Source organism: Papio anubis, chromosome 18 (assembly GCF_008728515.1).
Source record: "Papio anubis isolate 15944 chromosome 18, Panubis1.0, whole genome shotgun sequence".
NCBI classification, from domain to species: Eukaryota; Metazoa; Chordata; class Mammalia; order Primates; family Cercopithecidae; genus Papio; species Papio anubis.
Window position 1 is genome coordinate 54,727,100 of NC_044993.1, and position 20,080 is coordinate 54,747,179.

At 45.0% G+C, this 20,080-nt stretch overlaps 1 protein-coding gene across 1 annotated transcript; it reads left to right on the forward strand.

The window, feature by feature from the left end:
• The first annotated feature begins 1,539 nt into the window (after window positions 1–1,539).
• GP2 (glycoprotein 2) lies at window positions 1,540–19,487 on the forward strand. Its single transcript, XM_003916619.5, has 10 exons — window positions 1,540–2,810; window positions 4,827–5,267; window positions 6,116–6,226; window positions 8,625–8,836; window positions 9,329–9,477; window positions 10,663–10,908; window positions 11,712–11,874; window positions 13,034–13,118; window positions 14,370–14,414; window positions 17,790–19,487. Exons 1-10 carry the CDS (start codon window positions 2,717–2,719, stop codon window positions 17,846–17,848), a joined length of 1,605 nt encoding a protein of 534 aa, XP_003916668.3. The 5' UTR covers window positions 1,540–2,716; the 3' UTR covers window positions 17,849–19,487.
• The last annotated feature ends 593 nt before the right edge of the window (window positions 19,488–20,080 follow it).

The window sequence follows — 20,080 nt, forward strand, 5'->3', positions numbered from 1 at the left end:
GATACCTCCCAGGGAGAGTTTATGAAGTGACAAGAAAAATAGGACCTAACCGGCATTCTTAGGGACAGGATCTTGTAGCAACAGAACAGAAATCTCCAAGTAGAAATAGGAGACTCAAGAAAATACTATCATGCGGAGTCAAGGAAATGCAAGGTACCCGGAAAAAGCAGTAGGCAAATCCAATCACAAAGGAGCAGAAACAAACTACCCAGTGGATTTGGCTATAAAGTTGTAGCTGCATGGTTCAGATTGGAATGGTGAGGCCAGAAGAAGGATGGAGGAACTGACTTTGAAAAGGAGGAAGATCGCCTTATTAAAAGTTGAAGGGGGAAGAAGTGGAGGACAGAGACCAGTATTTATATGTTTATAGGGAAAGGAGCAAGGTCAGGTGTTGTGGCCTAAATTGTTTTTGAAGTAGGGTACAAGATAGCTGCTGAGAAAGGTGGTGTGAGCGGGTGATGATAGCCGTAGAGACCATTTAAGAGGAATGGGAAGGTTAAGAGTGGCCACTGGGGAGACTGGGATGGGCACCTGGCCAGATTGAATGGATCAGTGGGCTATTTAGTGGACCCAGTTGTCATAAGTTCCACATTATAGAGACTTTTCTCCAGTTGCTTTGGGAGTAGAGAAGGTGGCTTGTAGCACCTTTCATTTTTCCAGGTTGAGGTTTTGTAGAAGGTGTTACCAATGCCAAGACTCTCCTGTTCCCTTGTCCCCAGTTGCCTTGGCTCCTTAAGGAGTCCCAGAGTGACAGAGAAGAAACAGTGGCCATTTTTTTCTGCAAAAGCTTTGGCTCTTTTATGAAGTCCATGATTTCTACCATGCCATGAAAGCCCAGTCCAAGCCTGGAGTTAGTAAGTCCAAGATCCTCTACAGCGTCTTCTCAGTCTCATGCCTTCCAATCTCTAGGGCAGTCTACATATCAAAAGGGATTCACAGGGGCTGCTCTGATGCTTCTTTTGTCCAGGAACCTTTGTCTGTCCTTTGGCATTCCAAAATCCATCATCACCAAATTAGCCATTCCAAAACTCCTTAGCATTAGAAATCTGGAGTTGGGTAGAGTCTATGGACCAAGAAATGGAATTTTGTGGAAACATCCACACTCCCTTCCTTCTTTTCCTATTTATCCTCTTAGTCTAACTGGCCCAAGCTCAGTGGCCTTCAGACAGAAGCAGAAATGTTCCAAGATGATTAGCTAGGAACACAAGGTACAGTTGAAAATCCATTGTGCAAACAAGTGCCTGTTTGATTTTCTCTTCACTTCCCTTTGGGTATTAAGCTTCCTTTCAATTCGTGTTTGGTTTCTGGTAATAAATATGGCACCAGTTTCATTGATTGATTAGGAAGATTAAATGTGAGAAGTCATGGACGCAAAGTAGTGCCCAGCATGTTCAGCATTCAGCACACAGCACTATTGTTTGTAGGAAGCATTTGCACGATGCTGAGACAGCTGGAAGAGTTTACATTGTAAGGGGAGGGCCCTTCTTTCACCATCCTTTGCGTAAATGGCTTATCTCACCTCCACTCAACAAGCCCAGTGTATGGCCTAGAACTCCCATCGTACCTGTGCACCAATTGAGGAGAGACACATGGGTGGGAAATTGCAATAAAAAGACAGCCCACAGCAGGCTGCATTCCCATGGCTGGCAGAGGAGAAGGAACGCTTTGTGTTCTCATCGGAGGTAAGTCCTGCTTTAAGCCTCAGGAGGCTTTCTCCTAATCCTGGGAAATCTTGATCCACTGGACTTGCTAGGGTTCTTTGTTTCTGGAAATTTTTAGAACCCAGCAAGGAGTTTGGATCCTGGCCATTGTCAAGTGCTCCAGGTACCACTCTATATCCAACTCAGCCATGCTTTCAGTCACCTGCGATGTTCCAGGCCTATAGTTGCCACCCTTTCCCTTGCCCCAGATACTCCCACCAGGGAACTAGGTCTCTATAGGGATCTCAACTCTAAGAATCACCAATCCTGGGTGCTCCCCTATCCCTGCTGCCTCATAGCATACTCACAATATCCCTGCCAGAAACCGATCTCTATTTTCCACTGAAGTCTTCCAGAGGTTATAGGAAGTTATCCAAAGATTTGGCCATTCAGGGAAAGGATTTCCCAGAAAAGTAAACGCCATCCAAATGCTGGCAGGCTTTTTGCAGCTCTTTCTTTCTGCCTCACCACTGCTCCCAACCCCCATTGATTTATTTATTCATCCCTTAATCCTCTAATGAGTACCCATTGTGTGCCGGATTCTGTACTAGGAGCAAGGAACATGGGGCTCGGTTTGGCATGGTTCCACACTCACAGAAATCTACATGCATAGAGGACATTTCAGAGAGCTCTTAACAGCACCCATTGCATCAAACTAAGAAAGGGCAGCCATTACTTTTGTGTGCAGATATTCACAGGCACCGTATCCCTCTTTCTCTATCCAATCTCCAGAGAGCCTTTACCTCCACCTGAGCAGGGACCATCCTGAGACCTTTCTAGGACATTCTGCAGTACTAGCCAGCTCTGAGCTTGTCTTTGGTTTGCTTACTGTCAACTTTATCTCCCATTATCTTGCTTCATCTGTCCACAAGTCACACCTACTTTGAAACAATGCAGCTCTTCATGAAGGAAGTCAACGGATCTGTTTCTAAGAACATAGTCTTATGCCCTGATCTTATCTGGGTGTTTCGTTTCCGTAGCTGCACGGGAAGTCTGCATACAGCAAAGTGACCTGCATGCCTCACCTTATGGAAAGGATGGTGGGTTCTGGCCTCCTGTGGCTGGCCTTGGTCTCCTGCATTCTGGCCCAGGCATCTGCAGTGCAGCAAGGTAAGTATTCTGCTCACCTGGCATCTCAGATGTCAAGGAAGACCTAGCAAGTGAGGATAGAAGTGCAGAGAAGGTGGCTCAGGTAAGGAAGAGGAATTGGCAGTTCTAAAGCAAAAACTCAGAGCTAGAAATCAAGGGAAACATAGTGAGACACAATGGAAATCAAGTCACAATCATCTCTCAAAGAATCTAATCAGAAATTCCCTTGAAAGGGCAGTGGGAGCCAGTTAACATAACTTCCCATGCCCATATCTTTGGGAGATCAGAGAGCCCAGATTAAAGAAGATCAAGAAATACACAACTTAGTCACCTTGTACTGGCAAGTGCCTTCTTCTTTTCCTGAAAGGGCTAGATTAAACGATCTTTTTATGAATTGGGCAATTCAGATACTTGCAGAAAGGAGTCTCAGACTTAGAATTAGAGTGCAAATTTCAGCCCTGTGGAGGAGGGTGGGTGAGGGAATTGAACTCATTGGAGGCCTCCAGTGGAAAAACGCAGGGTGTGCAAGGAGTAATCTAAGAACAGTAAATGCAGGGATTCCTTGTCTTAAGCACACGCATGAGAAAAGTTTGAAAATCTCTTTTTCTGAAAGGCCCTTCTAATGTGTATTACAAGCATGTGCAAAACTTGAAAGTCTCTTTTTTTCGAAAGCCCCTTTAACGTGTATTATAAGCACATGATCCTGTGTGTGCACTTAGCTCCTTCTTCAGGCATCTACAGCATTCAACAAATCAGAACTAGAGAAGAGAATTCGCTAGACCCTGGTGCTCCGCTTGGCATTTTACACATATTATCTCACTTAATCCTCTAACAATCATTTAAGGCTTTCTTTCTCCAAATGAGGTGTATATATTCCAAGATGATTTGGGGGATGCCTGGCAAACTCTTAACAAGTTTTTAATGGTTTTATGTTTATTTTTTATGCATATCTAAAAAATATAACTAGCACATGATATCTATGTTATTATAGATATTATTCTTTAAGATGAAACTAATTCTTAGAGATAATCATTGAAAGAAACATTTTAAGTCAATAATAGGACAGGCAAACACATGTATGGCAAAGGTCATGACCCAAGGCATAGGAATGGATAAAGTTTGAGAACCACTAGTTCACAGACGTGGTTTTGCCAATGAGTCTCAGGGGACTTAAGTCACCTGCCAAGGTCACCCAGCCAGCAAGTGTGGAATTGGATTTAAAGTCAGCCCGACCAGCCTGTGGTCTTCCTCCTTCACTTCTCTGCCTCTTCATACATCACAGTTTCTAAAACTGTTTTGAAAAATGATAGATCAACAATCAGAAATGGTCTTGTTAGGTCAGTGGTTCTCAATTGGAGGCGATATCCCGCAGGGGACATTTGGCAACGCCTGGAGACCACTTTGGGTCATGCTGCTGGGATCTGGTAGGTAGAGACCAAGGATACTCCTAAACATTCTATAATGCACAGGATGGTTCCTCCAATAAAGAATGACCCAGCCAAAATGTCAATAGTGCCAAGGTTTGGAATTCTTACATTAGATTGTGCTACTGGTATGGAAAAATGTCTATGTTATGTTAAGTAAAAAATGCAAGTGGAAAAAAAGATGTTGTACAGAATTAAACTTATTTTTATTTTTAAGAAAGCAATATATTTTAAACATGCCTAAGAAGAATCTGAAGGCTACATAACAAATTTATTGTTACTTCTGGGGATGAGATGGGCTTATGGCAACTTTCATTTTTGCTTTATTCATTTTAATGATGTTTGAGGTTCTTTTTCAGTGAGCCTGTATTACATTTATAATGAGAAAAACAAATATTAGTCAAACAAGGCTGCTGTGCATGAATGCACAGGAAAGAACTTTGTTACTCTAAGGCGGGGAGGGAGACTGGGCAGGATGGTGGCCCTGATGTCCTCAATGCCTAAAAAATACCGCAGAAGATCCTCACTGGTTATTCTGCCCGCAAGGTGATGAAGTTGATGTTTAATTAATGGATTAAACATTAAACCCAACTGCACTCTGTCACTTTCCCAGGTTATGGAAACCCCAGTGAAGCCAGTTCCTATGGGCTGGACTTGGACTGCGGAGCTCCTGGCACCCCAGAGGCTCACATCTGTTTTGACCCCTGTCAGAATTACACCCTCCTGGATGAACCCTTCCGAAGCACAGAGAACTCAGAAGAGGAACAGGGGTGCGATGACAACATGAGTGGCTGGTACCGCTTTGTAGGGGAAGGAGGAGTGAGGATGCCGGAGACCTGTGTCCAGGTGCGCCGATGCCAGACAGCCGCTCCCGTGTGGTTGAACGGGACCCACCCTGCCCTTGGGGATGGCATCGTCAACCGCACTGCCTGTGCCCACTGGAGTGGCAACTGCTGTCTCTGGAAGACGGAGGTGCTGGTGAAGGCCTGCCCAGGCGGGTATCACGTGTACCGGTTGGAAGACACTCCCGAGTGTAATCTGAGATACTGCACAGGTGAGCAGCAGAGCCCTGGAGGAGGCAGCTACACAGCCAGCGAGATGCCCCCCAGGCTTAGTAAAGTGAGTGGAGCAAGCCAAGAGGAGACAGGAGAGGATGCAGAGCAGCCTTGACTCAGCTCCTGCCCAGTGAGAACACAACACCGGGGTTGTCAGACCTTCCAACGTTTCAAGCCAGAATTCTCATTTAAGGGTGAAATTTCCCAGTTTATAAATGTCTGTAGCATAAAATCCAGAGCTCATGCTCATTCAGATTTTGGCTCCATTTGGGAAGTTAAATTTGCCTCCCTGAGCCTCGGTGTTCTGATCTGAAAAAAAGGGGGTAACGGCAAAAATAACAGCTAACACATAATGCTCACAATGTCCTTGTTGCTATCCTAAGTACTTCAAATGTATTAACTCATTTGATCCTCTCCCCAGTTCCATGAGATAAGTGCTACCTAATTACCACAATGAGGGGCACAGAGAAATTAAGGGGCTGTCCTAGTATCACAGAGCTGGAGCATGGTAGAGCTGGGATTTGAACTTGGCATTCTAGCTCCAGCATCCATGGGCTTAACCGCCATGCTGTCCTTTCTCATTTTGATTAAATGGGCTAATACATTCATTGTCCTTAGAATAGAGTCTTGTCTGTGGTAAGTGTTCAGGTGGCAGCTTTAGGGCTCTCACTTATCCCACTGGACTGGGAGTCAGGAAATCTGAGTTTGAGGCTTAACGCTTCCACCAAGTATCACACAACCTTGGCAAGATTGTTGTGCCCCGGTGGAATGAGAAGGTTGGACTTGGGGGCCTCAAGTCCAGCCCACACTGCATCCTGATCTTCTCTCTCCGTGCCCCATCACCTAGATCCCTCCACTGTGGAGGACAAGTGTGAGAAGGCCTGCCGCCCCGAGGAGGAGTGCCTTGCCCGCAACGGCACCTGGGGCTGTTTCTGCAGACAGGACCTCAATAGCTCTGGTGAGTGGCTCACTGGGCCAGTAACTACCATCCTGAGTGGACAGGGCAGGAGGGAGGGAGCTTTAGAGAGTCAGGATAAGGTATAAAGCAGAGTCGGGGGCATGGACCTGAGGTCAAGGGAATGTGGGCTCTCCAATCTATTTGCTGTAAAGCCAGTGGGTTTGCAAAGATAGGAAGGCAGGGTTGGAACAAAATTTCCAGGTCAGCTGCTGGACCACGGCCTCAGGAAATGGTTCTGACATGCACAGGCTTGACCCCTGAGGCTGAAGGTACTGAAGATGATAATTCTGCAAATGTAGGAGCTATGTTTTTATAGTCACAGGGTCTTCATGTCAGGGACATGGGCAGACTTCTGGGGACAAGTCACTATTGTCTCTGAGCCTGAATGTCCTCATCTGTAAAATGAGGTTAAGGTGATAATAATACCCACCATACAGGGCTATTGTGAGAACTAAATCAGAGCAGTCCAATTGGGAAGGCTCAGGAGGTGATGAATTTCTCGTCCCAGGAGGTGAGCAAGCAGAGTGAGATGGCCCGTGGGTAGGGATGTCATAGACAAACAAACACTAAGCCCTGGACACGGGATGGATGAGCCTCCCACTGAGATTATTTCCCTCCATCACGGAACTCTAACAAGGGCCTTTGATCTTGCCCTTGGCACAAGCATGCCTTCCTCTGAGCACACTCCAAGTCCCTATGGAAGACAGAGTGTTCTAGGCAGCAGGACAAGGAGGAGCATGACACATTTGGAAAACGGAGCTGCAGTGTGAACAGGGCGATGCTTAGATGTGCCCAGCAGGAGCACCCTGGGAAATGAGGGGTAGGGAACAACCAACAACCTTGATCTCCTTAAAGCCTCTTTCTGCTCATTGAGTGGATGAGGCCCCAGAGAGTCAGCGTGGTTTTCTGGGGTTTGGGCCCATCACAGAGACAGAACTTGGGCTTTAAGGAGGCCCTCCCTGTGCCTGGATGGGCTCCAAGGACAGCCTCAGCTGACTGAGTGAGCAGGTGGCCTGCCTCACGTCTTCATCAGTGGCCAGCAGAATGATGGCTGTCCAGTGGGCCCCATTGCTTGCAGACACATCCCTCTGTGGACTGACGTTCACTTTCTTCTCCATCTCTCACACCCCACTCTCATTTTAGGTTCCTGCACCTCTGAACTTCGAAATTCCACAAATGCACCATCCCCTCTATCTCATCTCCATGCTTTTGCCTATCCTATTCCCTTAGCCTGAGATGCTTTCACTTGCTTTACTCACTTGCAAAACTCCTACCCTTCTTTCAAGTTTCACCCCACTGTGAATCCTTCCCTGGCTTCACCAAGAGACTTAGACTTTCTTCTCTGCTCCCCCTGCATCTGTACATACTTCTGTCTGTATCTTTATCATATTGAAGTATAATAAGCTGTGGGTGTGTTGGTGTTTACACAAGACCAAGAAATCATCATAGGCCAAGTCCATGCCTTATTTACTTTGTGTTGAATGCACCTAGCATTTGAGAAGGTGGCTGGTAAAGTGGCTCATGCCTGTAATCCCAGCACTGTGGGAGGCTGAAGTGGGCAGATCACCTGAGGTCAGGAGTTTGAGACCAGCCTGGCCAACATGGCAAAACCCCATCTCTATAAAAATACAAGAATTAGCCCAGTGTGGTGGCACATGCCTGTAATCCCATGCCTGTAATCCCAGCCTCGGGAGGCTGAGGCAGGAGAATCACTTGAATCCAGGAGGCAGAGGTTGCAGTGACCTGAGATTTCACCACTGCACTCCAACCTGGGCAACACAGCAAAACTCTGTCTAAAAAAAAAAAAAAAAAAAAAAAGGAGAGAGAGAGAGAGAAAGAAGGTGGTTGGTAAATATATATTGAATTAATGCATTCATGAATGCAATAGAAACTGTCTTCCTATTAGTTTACTATTTGTCTACCCTATTCAAATGTTAGCTCTGTAAGAGCGGGAATTTTGTCACTTTTGATAAGTGTTGTAGCCCCAGTGCCTGGCAGATAGTAGATGCTCAAGAAGTTGTGTGTTGAATAAATGTTGAGTTAAAACATGATAGCTCTGAACTTGGTCAGATGTGCTGACTCAACAAGGTAGCATATATCTAACTTTGATTCTAGTATGGAATGCAAGTCCATCCTGCCTCCCCAGATAACACAGTCCCCAAGAGGAACTAGACCAAAAAACCTTAGCTAAGCCTGCACATAGGACACTTGGAAATCTCGAATGAGGGGCCCCCTTTGCCAGCCTCACCTACTGCCAGTCTAGGCATGAATTCCGTCTGGGTCCCAGGGACCTTCTAGTTTACATAATCTTCTGGGTCATGGAGACCTTACCAAAGAGTAAGGAAAGTGGGCTTCCAGACTCATGTCCATTCCACTTGCCTTCATCTGTGCTTTGCAGATCTCCACAGTTTGCAGCCTCAGCTAGACTGTGGGGCCGAGGAGATCAAGGTGAAGGTGGACAAATGTTTGCTGGGAGGCCTGGGTTTGGAGGAGGAGGTCATTGCCTACCTGCGAGACCCAAACTGCAGCAGCATCTTGCAGACAGGCGAGACGAACTGGGTATCTGTGACCAGTCCCGTCCAGGCTAGTGCCTGCAGGAACATTCTGGAGGTAAGTGGCTTTCACACTACTGCTGCCAGAAGGTATGTGTTGGGCTGATGGGACCTATCATAGTAGCTCTGAGATCTTGGACAAGCCACTTAGCTTCCCTGAGCCCCAGGGTTATGTGAGAGTGCACATATTGGTTTACATAAAGAGCTTAGTGTAAATCTGACATGTGAGTTTCATAAACGTAAGCTACAATTATGATCATTTTAATTAGGGATGGTGGGGGAGGGATGCACAGAGAAGCAAGCTTGTCGGTTCCTGACTCTTCCCAAGGGTCAATAATTTATTGGTCTAGTTTTTTGTCTGGTGTCCTCATTCCCTTTCCCACAAAGTGTCAGTAACACTGAAGGAGGAGGTCCCTTTACCTCCATGAGCTCAGAAGGTAGGGTGGCTGCATGGTGAAGCACATTGACTCTGGAAATCAGATCTGGATTTGAGATACACCTACATACACTTACACATAAACATCTGTGTGGTTTTGTTTTTATGCCAAAGAGAAATCAAACCCATGCCATCTACAAAAACACCCTCTCCTTGGTCAGTGATTTCATCATCAGAGACACCATCCTCAACATCAACTTCCAATGTGCCTACCCACTGGACATGAAAGTCAGCCTCCAAGCTGCCTTGAAGCCCATTGTAAGGTATGGCATTGACCCTTGCCCTTTGACCTATAACCTTAGCAATAGTCACATCACACTTACTTCAAGTGTAGACTATGATGTCCACACCATATTACCAACCTCCTCCAGGAGCCTCCAGTCATTCAATCATTCATTCCACAAGTACTCATTGATTGTATATTAAAGATGTTCAGCATGAAGAAGACAGACATAGATTATTCTGTGGATATTAAAGATGGTTATAACTAGGCAATGCAGCAACATGAAACAGTGCTTACTAAATGTGCTAGAAAACAAAAACACAGGACAAGTTCATTCACCTTGAGGAACAAAGGTATTAAGCAACTAATTAAATCAATAATTACTTATAAGCAAGATGAGTGCAATGTAAAAAAAACGTGGGGTGCTTTGGGAGCAGGGAACAGGGGTTCCAGACCCCTGTTGGTGGTGGATTTGATGGGGACAGAACAACTTCCCTGCAGACATGAGACTGAAGCAGAGACCAGCTTTTATCGAATAAACAGGCACCCCATCCCCAGCAGGAATAGCATCAGATAGCAATTTGCGCAGGGGCTTTTCTCTGTTTTGTTGTGTTTCTGTGCCTGAAATGGGGTCCTGTTGAATCAGTTCCTTAGCATCCCTAGATTTTCCAGGGGACTTTCTGGGAAGTCAAAAATCCAGAGTGCCCATCTCATTCCTTATTGCCCCCTGGTATTACAAAGCAACAGGATCAGAAGGATTAGCAATTTTCTAATTCAGTGGTTTCCAGATGGTTTGGTGCTGGGGCTCCTGGTTCACAAAAAATCAAAAGGAAAGCCATTTCTGTTGTTAAAATTGGGTTTCACTGAAGACTGTGGAATGGAGGGAAGCGATCTGCTGCTAAAAAAATGTAAACACACAGAACTGGTTCTCAGCCCCACTCTCCAGGTGAGAAGATGGAGGTGTACACTCAGTTATTCCTTCAGTGAGATATATATGTGTAACTTGTCCTGCAGGGAGGATCCGTGGAAATCCTGGAGACAGACTTGTCTGTCAAGTTTGGTGCCTAGAAACTAATAAATGCTCAGTTTAAATGAATGATTGAATAGTTCACTTAAGGATCCAAGATATGTGTCTTTGCCTTCATAAGTGTGTTAAGTAAGTAGCAGGGCTTGATTTATGTTGTTCTCTCTGAGGTTCCCACTCTTGTGGCTTTCCTTTTCTCAGCTTCCTGAACGTCAGTGTGGGCGGGGATGGAGAGTTTATTGTTAGGATGGCCCTCTTCCAAGACCAGAACTACACAAATCCTTATGAAGGGGATGTAGCTGAACTGTCTGTTGAGTCCATGCTCTATGTGGGCGCCATCTTGGAGCAAGGGGACACCTCCCGGTTTAACCTGGTGTTGAGGAACTGCTATGCCACCCCCACTGAAGACAAGGCTGACCCTGTGAAGTATTTCATCATCAGAAACAGGTAACGAGCAATTCTAGAATTATCATTTGGCCTTACTAACGTTTACGGGAAAATGTTCGTCTCATCCATCCCTAGCAGATGTGTAAGTTTTATTACATAGCATAACCACACTCTTTGACTCAGAAATATCACTCCTGAGATTTTAGCCTAAAATATTAATACCAAATAGGTGGGTAGGGTGAATAAATGCCAATATTTTTCCATTTCAATATTCTTGATAACTTTGGCAACAGGCTTATTGTTCAAAAGTAGGGAATCAATTTGGTAGTAATGGATTATTACACCGAAGTGAACACTGGGTCAATATGAAAACAATATGATAAATGTTGTGGGATGAAATATTATTGAACATGCCCGGCTGACAAAAACAAGGGAAAAATGCATTTCTATAGATCACGATTTAAATTATAGTAATAATCTTAGCTAATATTTGTCATTGAGCTTAGCTATGTGCCAAGAAATATATGTGGGTTATCTGATTAGATGCTCACATCAGTCTCATAAAGTGTATATTACTGTCTCCACTTTACAGATAAGAAAAGTAAGGTTCAGTAAGGATGAGTAACCTGCCCATAATCACTTAGCTAGAACATGGGTTGGGCTAGAATATAAAATCAGTCTGTTTCACTCCAGAGACTGTGCCCCCAAATAATTTAAGCCATGTGAGTTTATGGATATATCTTGGAGGAAACAGAGGAACAGAAAAAGTCCACTTTATCATGATGGAGGGAACCCGAGGGACTCTTTAATTTTCTCCACTGCTATTTTAAGAAGTTACACCTTTGCCCCTGTCACCCTCCCAGCTGCTCAAATCAACGTGATTCCACCATCCATGTGGAGGAGAATGGGAGATCCTCGGAAAGCCGGTTCTCAGTTCAGATGTTCATGTTTGCTGGACATTATGACCTAGTTTTCCTGCATTGTGAGATTCATCTCTGTGATTCTCTTAATGAACAGTGCCAGCCTGTGAGTTTCTCTTTGAACTGAACTCTTCAGTGCCCGGCATGGAGCCTGGTACCTGATAGACTCTCCATATATATTTATTGCAATTATGAATGAAGGGAGGGTGGAGGGAGGGGAAAGGGAGGGAAGGGAAGGGAAAGGGGAAGGGGAAAGAGAAGGGGAAGGGAACTGAAGGAAGGAGAGAAGGGAAGGGAATGGGAAGGGGAAGAGGAAGGGGAAGAGGAAGGGGAAGAGGAAGGGGAAGGGAAGGTTAGGGAAGGGGATGAGGAAGGGGAATGAGGGAAGGAAGGGAAGGGAGTCAGAAGGGAAGAGGGGGGGAAAAGGAATACAGGAGGGATGGAGAAGGAAAGGAGGAACAGGAAAGGAGAGAAGGAAGGGAGCAGGATGAAGAGACGGAAAGAGATGTGTAGGTGTGTGGATGGGAGGGAGGGAAGAACGAAGGATAAATAGATATACTCTAGGTCTCCTAAAGGACCAAATCTAAGCAATTTTTGTGTCCCCAGGAGGCAGATTTGATAAAGAAATCTGTCTACTAGATTCCACTGGCATCTCTTAAATGATTATAATCATAGATGACATTTTTAGTGCTTGCTCTTTGTCAAGCACCATACTAAAACTTCTGCATACGTTTTCTCATGTAACTCTCAGAACAACCCTGTAAGCAGATTATTTTATCTACCCCACTGTGAGGGTCAGAGAAGTCCTTGCCCACAGGGCCACACACATGTAGAAAATATCAGAGCCAGAGTGTGCCCCAGCCGAGAGGTGACTCCAGTGTCCCTGCTCTTGCCTGCATTTGGCACTGCCTGTGAATAGTTGGTATTTTCCAAGTGCTTACTTTGTGCCCACGTGTTGCAGGCACATCTCATTTTCATCTTCACAACCAGGTGGGTACTATTTAGTTATTGTAGAGAGGCAAAGTCATTGGCCCCAAATTATATAGCTAAAAGAAAGTCTCTACTTGATGAGATTCAAACCCAGATTTGTTTGGCATGACAGTGATAATTTTCTAGATTGAGATAACCACAGCATCGGAATTAGGGCCATAGCATGAACCAGTTCTGGACCCAGTTCTTGGTCCAGAGTTGCCCATTGCAGGAGCAGTCTAGATAGAATCCAGGCATTTAAATTTTGATATAATAAAAGTTCATCATCCCTACAGTCTTGCTCAAGAAGTCAAGTCCGCAGTGAAGTACCGGCCATTGACCTATCCCGGGTTCTAGATTTGGGGCCCATCACTCGGAGAGGTAAGTGGCCAAATCCCAGTGACAAGACCTGCTGGCTGAGTGTTGACAGTTAACCACAGATGCCTGGGGTCACCAGCCCAACTTCTCAGGGCTTTGCTGCCACCTCAGTCTGACCCTTACTGAAAAACCTATTCTTTGAGATGCTTTGGGTAATAATAACAATATTGTCATTTGGACCTCCTGTGTGCTTAGAGACCAGGCTAAGCTCTTGCATCCATCAATTCACTTAATCCTCCTATGCCTGTGTCCATGTTACAGGCGAGAAACTAAGACTCAGAGAGATTAAGTGACTCGCCAAGGATCCCCCTACTCATGAGTGGCTAGAGTTAGGACTGAACCCAGCTCAGTCTGATGCCAAAACATGTGGCCTTTTCCTTATTCCACCTGTTTCCAGGTCCCCATAACTCAGTTCCTTACAGGTGAAGTGTAAGTCCTAAATCCCATTTAAATGCAACTTTGTTTTCTGGTGAATGACTGTGTTTTCCAAAATTCATTTATGGTATTCAGGAGTATAATATAGGGGAGGCTTTCCAATGGCTCCTCATATTTTCATCCATCCTACTCATGGATTTACAGTAGTGTTTCTTTAGTGTTTTTATTTCCACCAGGATGGAGAAGTGGAAGAATGAAAGCCTTTTTTTTCCCCCTAAAGAAATTAAGATGCAGTAATGTTGGTAATAATAATACTTTCCTTGTGCCTGGCACTTTGTCAAATGCCTTTATATGCATGATCACTTTGAATGCTCACAGCAGGTGAGGTAGGTAAAGCATTATCACCATTTCCATTTTCCAGAACAAACAGAGGCTGTCTCATGAAGAAGGCTCTTCCCTGAGTTTTCCTACCATTTTACTGAACTCTCAACTTGAAGCCTCAAGTGGCATCACAGGGTAACTTGGTGGAGGTTAAGAACTTTCATTTTTGAATCAGACATACTGGGGTTTGAATCTCAGCTCTGCTACAGACTGGAAAGGTCAATTTGGCAAGTCCCTTAACATCGCTGAGCTCCAGTCTTCTCATCTGTCAAATGGGGATGAGAATACTTTCCTCACAAATCTGTTAGGAGGATTAAGTCTAAGATGCATGCAATGTGTCTAGAAAGGTGCCTGTGCCAGATCATAGATGTCCCCACAATGTGGATGGCCAGTGGTTGTGATGGCCAGGTCTAGGAGGATGTGAAGCAGTTATGGCCACAGTGCTGCAGTCACTGGAGCATGACTGAGGAAACCCTCCCCTTCTGTTCTTGTTCACAGGTGCGCAGTCTCCTGGTGTCATGAATGGAACCCCCAGCACTGCAGGTACATCATTTTCTCATGCCTTTCCCGTAGCTTTCTCAACTCTCCTTTCTCTTTTCAATTCTGCCCCTTTTACGGCCCAGACCCTATGCTAGGGACACTGACATTAATCAGACCCAAGATTGGCCTTTGAGATGCCCACAGTCTAGCGGAGGAGACAGTCCTTTGACAAGAAATATATACTGTGTGCCAAGTCTTGTTCTAGGCACTGAAGATGTGATGGCAAACAAAACAGCCCAGGTGCCTACCCTCATAGAGCTTATGCACCAGTGTGGAAAGTAGAAAATAAAAAGTAAACATGGTACTTTGGAAATAAAAGAAAGTGATGTGATAGAAGAGTAATAATGGCTTAAAATAGACATTCATTTCTTTTTTTTCAAACTCAAGAAGTTTTTATTTCTTTTTTTAAAATTCATTTTACTTTAAGTTCTGGGATACATGTGCAGAACATGCAGGTCTGTTACATAGGTATACATGTGCCATGGTGGTTTGCTGCAGCCATCAACCCATCATCTAGGTTTTAAGTCCCACACGCATTAGATATTTTTCCTAATGCTCTCCCTCCCTTTGCCCCCCATCCCCTGGCAGGCCCTAGTATGTGATGTTCCCTTCCCTGTGTCCATGTGTTCTCATTGTATAGACGTTCATTTCTGTAACACATAAATGAAGCTTAGAGGCAAACTATCCAAGGCTAGTGGGGTAGCACCATAAAGTCGTCAAAGATCCAGGCTCCTTCCAACTCATGCTTCCACCATCTTTGAGGTGTGGCCATCATCTTCATGTTCCAAGATGGCAGCCAAAGCTCCAACCTTTGTATCCAGGCAGCAGGATGGAGGGAACAAGGAAGAAGCCAATGAGTGTTAAAAGACATTCCTGAAAGCTAGCACCTTATACCTCCACTTACATCTCATTGGCTGGTGCTTAGTCACATGCCACACCTTGCTGCAAAGGAAGCTAGGAAATGCAGTCTTTACTCTGGGTGGGCCGTGTGCCTAACCGATGTTTGATGGCTTTATTATCAAGGTAGGAAGGAAGAAAGACTGTCAGAATGGATAAGTGGTCAGAAAAACTTTCAGAATAAGTGATGTTTAAGCTAAATGAGAAAAATGAGTCGGAGGTGCAAATGTTAGGGGAACGAGCCCTATATGCATGGGAACACTAACAATTCATTGCACAAGTGAGACAGGCACGTGAGCAAATAAATGACAAGTAGGTAGATGGTACAGAAAGAGTACATAAAAGGCTAATTAACTGTATTGGATAAGGTCTGGAAAGAATTTCACCAGGTAGTAACATCTGAATGGGTGTTTGATTAATGACTTGGAGCTAAACAAGGTGACTAATAAAAGAAATATCACACACACACACACAGAGCGAGACACACACACACACACACACAGAGAGAGAGAGAGAACATTTTTACATTTTTTACATATTTATAGGGTACTAGAAATGTGTTTTGGACAAAATGGAAAGCACATACTATTAAGATTTGCTTTCCCACAAAATGACCTATATTGGTGAACCCAGATATGAAAAGGTTCTTTCTATCCTTAAAGCCCAAACTTAGATGGCAGTTTTTAAATTGCCCAAGTAAGTCCAAGATGGACTCTCTATGTTCAGTGCCAGTATTCAGACAATGCTAAGAAAAGTCATGCTCATTGAGAGGAGTGGTTAGAACTCATTCTAAAAGCAGGTTAGGCCAAGTGCGGGTGGCTCATACCTGTAATCCCAGCACTTTGGGAGGCCAAGACAGGCAGATCACTTGATGTTGGGAGTTTGAGACCAGCCTGACCAACATGGAGAAACCCTGTCTCTACTAAAAATACAAAATTAGTTGGGCATGGTGGCGCGTGCCTGTAATCCCAGCTGCTTGGGAGACTGAAGCAGGAGAATCGCTTGAACCCAGGAGGAGGAGGTTTCCGTGAGCTGAGATTGCGCCATTGCACTCCAGCCTGGGCAACAAAAGCGAAACTCCATCCAAAAAAAAAAAAAAAAAGCAGCTTGAAGTCAGGAACCTCAAGTCTCATTCCTTTCTGCCAGTCCTTCTGGTTAGCCTAGTGCCTGGAACACTGTGGTTTCCCAGTACAGTTTGCCAAATTGACTAATTTCTAGGATGAGTGGTAGATTTTGGATGCTTCTGGACAAGGAGGGTATCAGTCTGATGCTGAGGCAGCCTACCCACTACAAGAGGGCATTTGTGGTTTTCATTGTCTGCTATCACAATCATCTTTGATGTTTTAGAATTAATTGAACATCAACCTGTTTTATAATTATAACTTTTTGTCATGAATTGTGTCTGAAATTTATATTTCTCTCCTCACTTCTAGGACGTCAGCCAATTACTTTGAAATTGGGTTAATGGGGAAATTTTATAATTTGGTAGTATGGCAGGAAGGCTCACATGTTTCTCCTAGGCCCTCCGATACAAGACAGTTATCATCGGGAATCCATGTCCTTCACCGAAACTGAGTACACAGTGATGTGCCAAAGAGATACAATCTCAGCAGAACTAGATCTTAGAGTCTAACTTTTAAAACCAACATTTATATAGTGTTTACCATGTGCCAGGTGCTGATCTCAATGCTTAATATGAACTCACTCATTTAAGCTGTACAAAAATCCAGTGAAGTCACAGGAGCTATTAATATTTCTCTTTGGCATACAGGAAAATAAAGGCAGAGAGGTTTAATAACTTTTCTGGGACTGCCCAGCTAGGTATAGAGCTGAGATTCTAAGCTAAGTAATCAGGCCTCAGAGGCAGTGCTTTTTAACCTCTGTGTCTTTCTGCCCCTTCAGTATTAGTCAGCATAAGTAATGCTAGCTGCTATAACAAAGAGTCCCCAATCTTCTGTGTCTTTACACAACAGCATTGTTTCCCACTAAATCATTGGGGGAGGGGATGCAGTTCTACTCCATGTAGTCATTAGGAGCTCGGGCTTCTACTACCTTCTGGTAACTTCTGGCAACTCCACTATCCCCTGCAAGTCCTATCTTGGATACTCTGCATCTGCTCCCTTAGATGGTAGATGAGAGAGCAACAGGATATATAAGAGGATTTAAGGATCAGACATAGAAATGGCACAGATGACTTCTATGTACATTTTATTGGCCAGATTCAGTCACATGGCTCCACCTACTTGCAAAGGACACTGAGAAAAATTGCCTTACTGTGCATCTAGAGGAAAATGGGAAAAAAATTTTGGTGATTAGATAGCTTTGCCTCTACCATGTGAGTCTCAGAGACTATAACCAGGCCAGATATTAAAAATGCTTTGCCTTTCTCATCCTGGTGTTGCAAAAGACAAAGAGGCCAACTTACGTTTACTCCTGACTCCCAAAGCCCAACACTTGACAGTCATCTTTCTTGTATTTCAGGGTTCCTGGTGGCCTGGCCCATGGTCCTCCTGACTGTCCTCCTGGCTTGGCTGTTCTGAGAGCTCCACTGAGCATCTGGCCTTGAAGTTGTGTTCTTCCCTCTGGCAATGGCTCCCTTCGCCACTTCTGCTTTCCACTCCAATTCACACAGTCTTGGTATTAACAGACTCAAGGCCAGGCTAGGTTTCGGGAAAGGGAAGAACTTTCACCTTCTTTAAAACTCTCGGCTGGGCGCCGTGGCTCACGCCTGTAATTCTAGCACTTTGGGAGGCTGAGGCAGGTGGCTCACCTGTGGTCAGCAGTTCAAAACTAGCCTGGCCAAAATGGTGAAACCCCATCTCTACTAAAAATACAAAAATTAGCTGGGCATGGTGGCAGGCACCTGTAATCCCAGTTACTTGGGAGGCTGAGGCAGGAGAATCGCTCGAACCCGGGAGGTGGAGGTTGCAGTGAGCTGAGATTGTGCCATTGCACTCCAGCCTGGGTGACAGGGCAAGACTCTGTCTCAAAAAAAAAAAAAAAAAAAAAAAGGCAACATAGTGGGGTTCCTGTCAGTCTATCCTGGGCTGCCCTTCTCATTTGTTAATGGGACCTTGAAAGCAAGCTTGCTAGGTGCCCTCTGTGGCTTTAGCCTTTACCGGAAGTGTGGCGCATGTTTTTAACTCCAGGGAAGAGGTATCCTGTCACTAGGGTATGGGATGAGCATGGAGAAGCAGCACCGGCCATGATTCCTTCCTAAGCATCTCCTGTTCTGACTGCTCGTGAATTGAAGAGACTGACCCTTGCATTCACTCTGCTTCCTCTGATTGTTTGTATCATGGTTTCCAAAAATCCCCATGGGAACATATCAAAGGGCCACTTTTGGAGACTCTGCTCCAGGAAACACTAGTCCCCATAGCTCCCCTGTCCCCCACTATACCACAGACATGCTGTGACTTAGAGAACTACACAAACATCCTTGGGACCTAGATGCTGGAGGAATGACTCGATTTTGATGCAGAAACTTCATCACCCAAGGGAGTACCTCTCACTGTAAACGGTGCTGTGCTTGCTCTGAAGGATTAAGCAAGAAGTCCCAGCAGAAGCAACGCACCAGTCCTGCTATGGGAATGTAACTGCAAAGCCTAGGAGATGGGTGAAGTCCCTTTCTGGAGACCTTTAATGAGTACTTCAAAGCACTCCACAAAGATGCAACAAATAGGGCATCACACATACCCAGGCATTAATACTCACAGGCATATATATAGATACTGAAATGTGTACACTGACTTACGCCCTTCCCACAGCTACAGATAAGGCCTCGCAAAGCTGGCCTCAGAGACACATCAGGAACCAAGGTAGACCAGCAGGTGCCGAGCCTGTGTATCTACTTGGAGGAGACGTTCCAACGTGCTACCTTGTTCAGAGATGGTGTGGTTGCGAGAAACAGAAACCCACTACAATTTCTCAGGCAAAAGGGGAGTTAATTATAAGGACGTAGGAGCACAAAGTTCAAGTGCAAGAGATACCTCCAGGCTGCACACACTCTGGGAGTGGGGCCTGGCAAGCCAAAAGAAGCCAAAGTTTGTCTTGCCTTCTGTCCCTCTTTCTGAAGCCACATAGCCTTTTATGACGGTGTATCTTTGCATCGCCTTTCTTTTTCTGTCTGAAGCCAGCTTTTCCTGTTCACTCATCCCTTGATTAAATATGGACATTCCAGCTTCACATCACTTTCTAATTCAGGGACCAACAGAGACTGGTTAACCTGTTGCCATCCCACCTCCAAATCGCAACAGGGTATTTGATTTCGCTGCTTGGGCCAGGGTTCAATAGTCTGGGCCAGGGGACTGGGACTATCTAGCACACAGCCAAAGTGACTGACCTGATGGGGCAATCTCACACGAATGGGGTCGTTTCTTGGACAGACATCCCAAGGGCCACTATGATAGTGGCGTCTCTAAAAGAGGAGTTCCTGGGAGGAATTACATTCTGTTTTCCAGTGAGTTAGAGGAGGCCTACCTACTACATCCCAAGGCAGGTGGCATGGTAGAAATAGGCCTGAAAGGGAGGTCAGGTTCTAACCTTCTCCTCTCTCTGAGGCTCAGCTGCTGCCTTCTGTAGAATAAAACGGGTTGGTCTGTAACAAGATTTTCAAAAATGTATAGTTGTGGAACTTTACAATTTGACATGGACATGCAGAGATTAAAAGCAAATAGATTCTTGATGATGTCAGGTGGGGAACTTAGCTCTCCATTCTGTGATTCCTTCCTCTGCAGGCCCTCAAAGCAACTCCATAAACACTCACAGAGCTG

What these genes read in the sequence shown, in the direction of transcription:
- GP2 (XM_003916619.5), top strand. Translation starts at nt 2,717, where the DNA reads ATGCCTCACCTTATGGAAAGGATGGTGGGTTCTGGCCTCCTGTGGCTG. An exon ending in ACAGGACCTCAATAGCTCTG is followed by an intron (nt 6,227 to 8,624) that starts GTGAGTGGCTCA and finishes TGTGCTTTGCAG; the next exon opens with ATCTCCACAGTTTGCAGCCT. An exon ending in CCTGCAGGAACATTCTGGAG is followed by an intron (nt 8,837 to 9,328) that starts GTAAGTGGCTTT and finishes TTTATGCCAAAG; the next exon opens with AGAAATCAAACCCATGCCAT.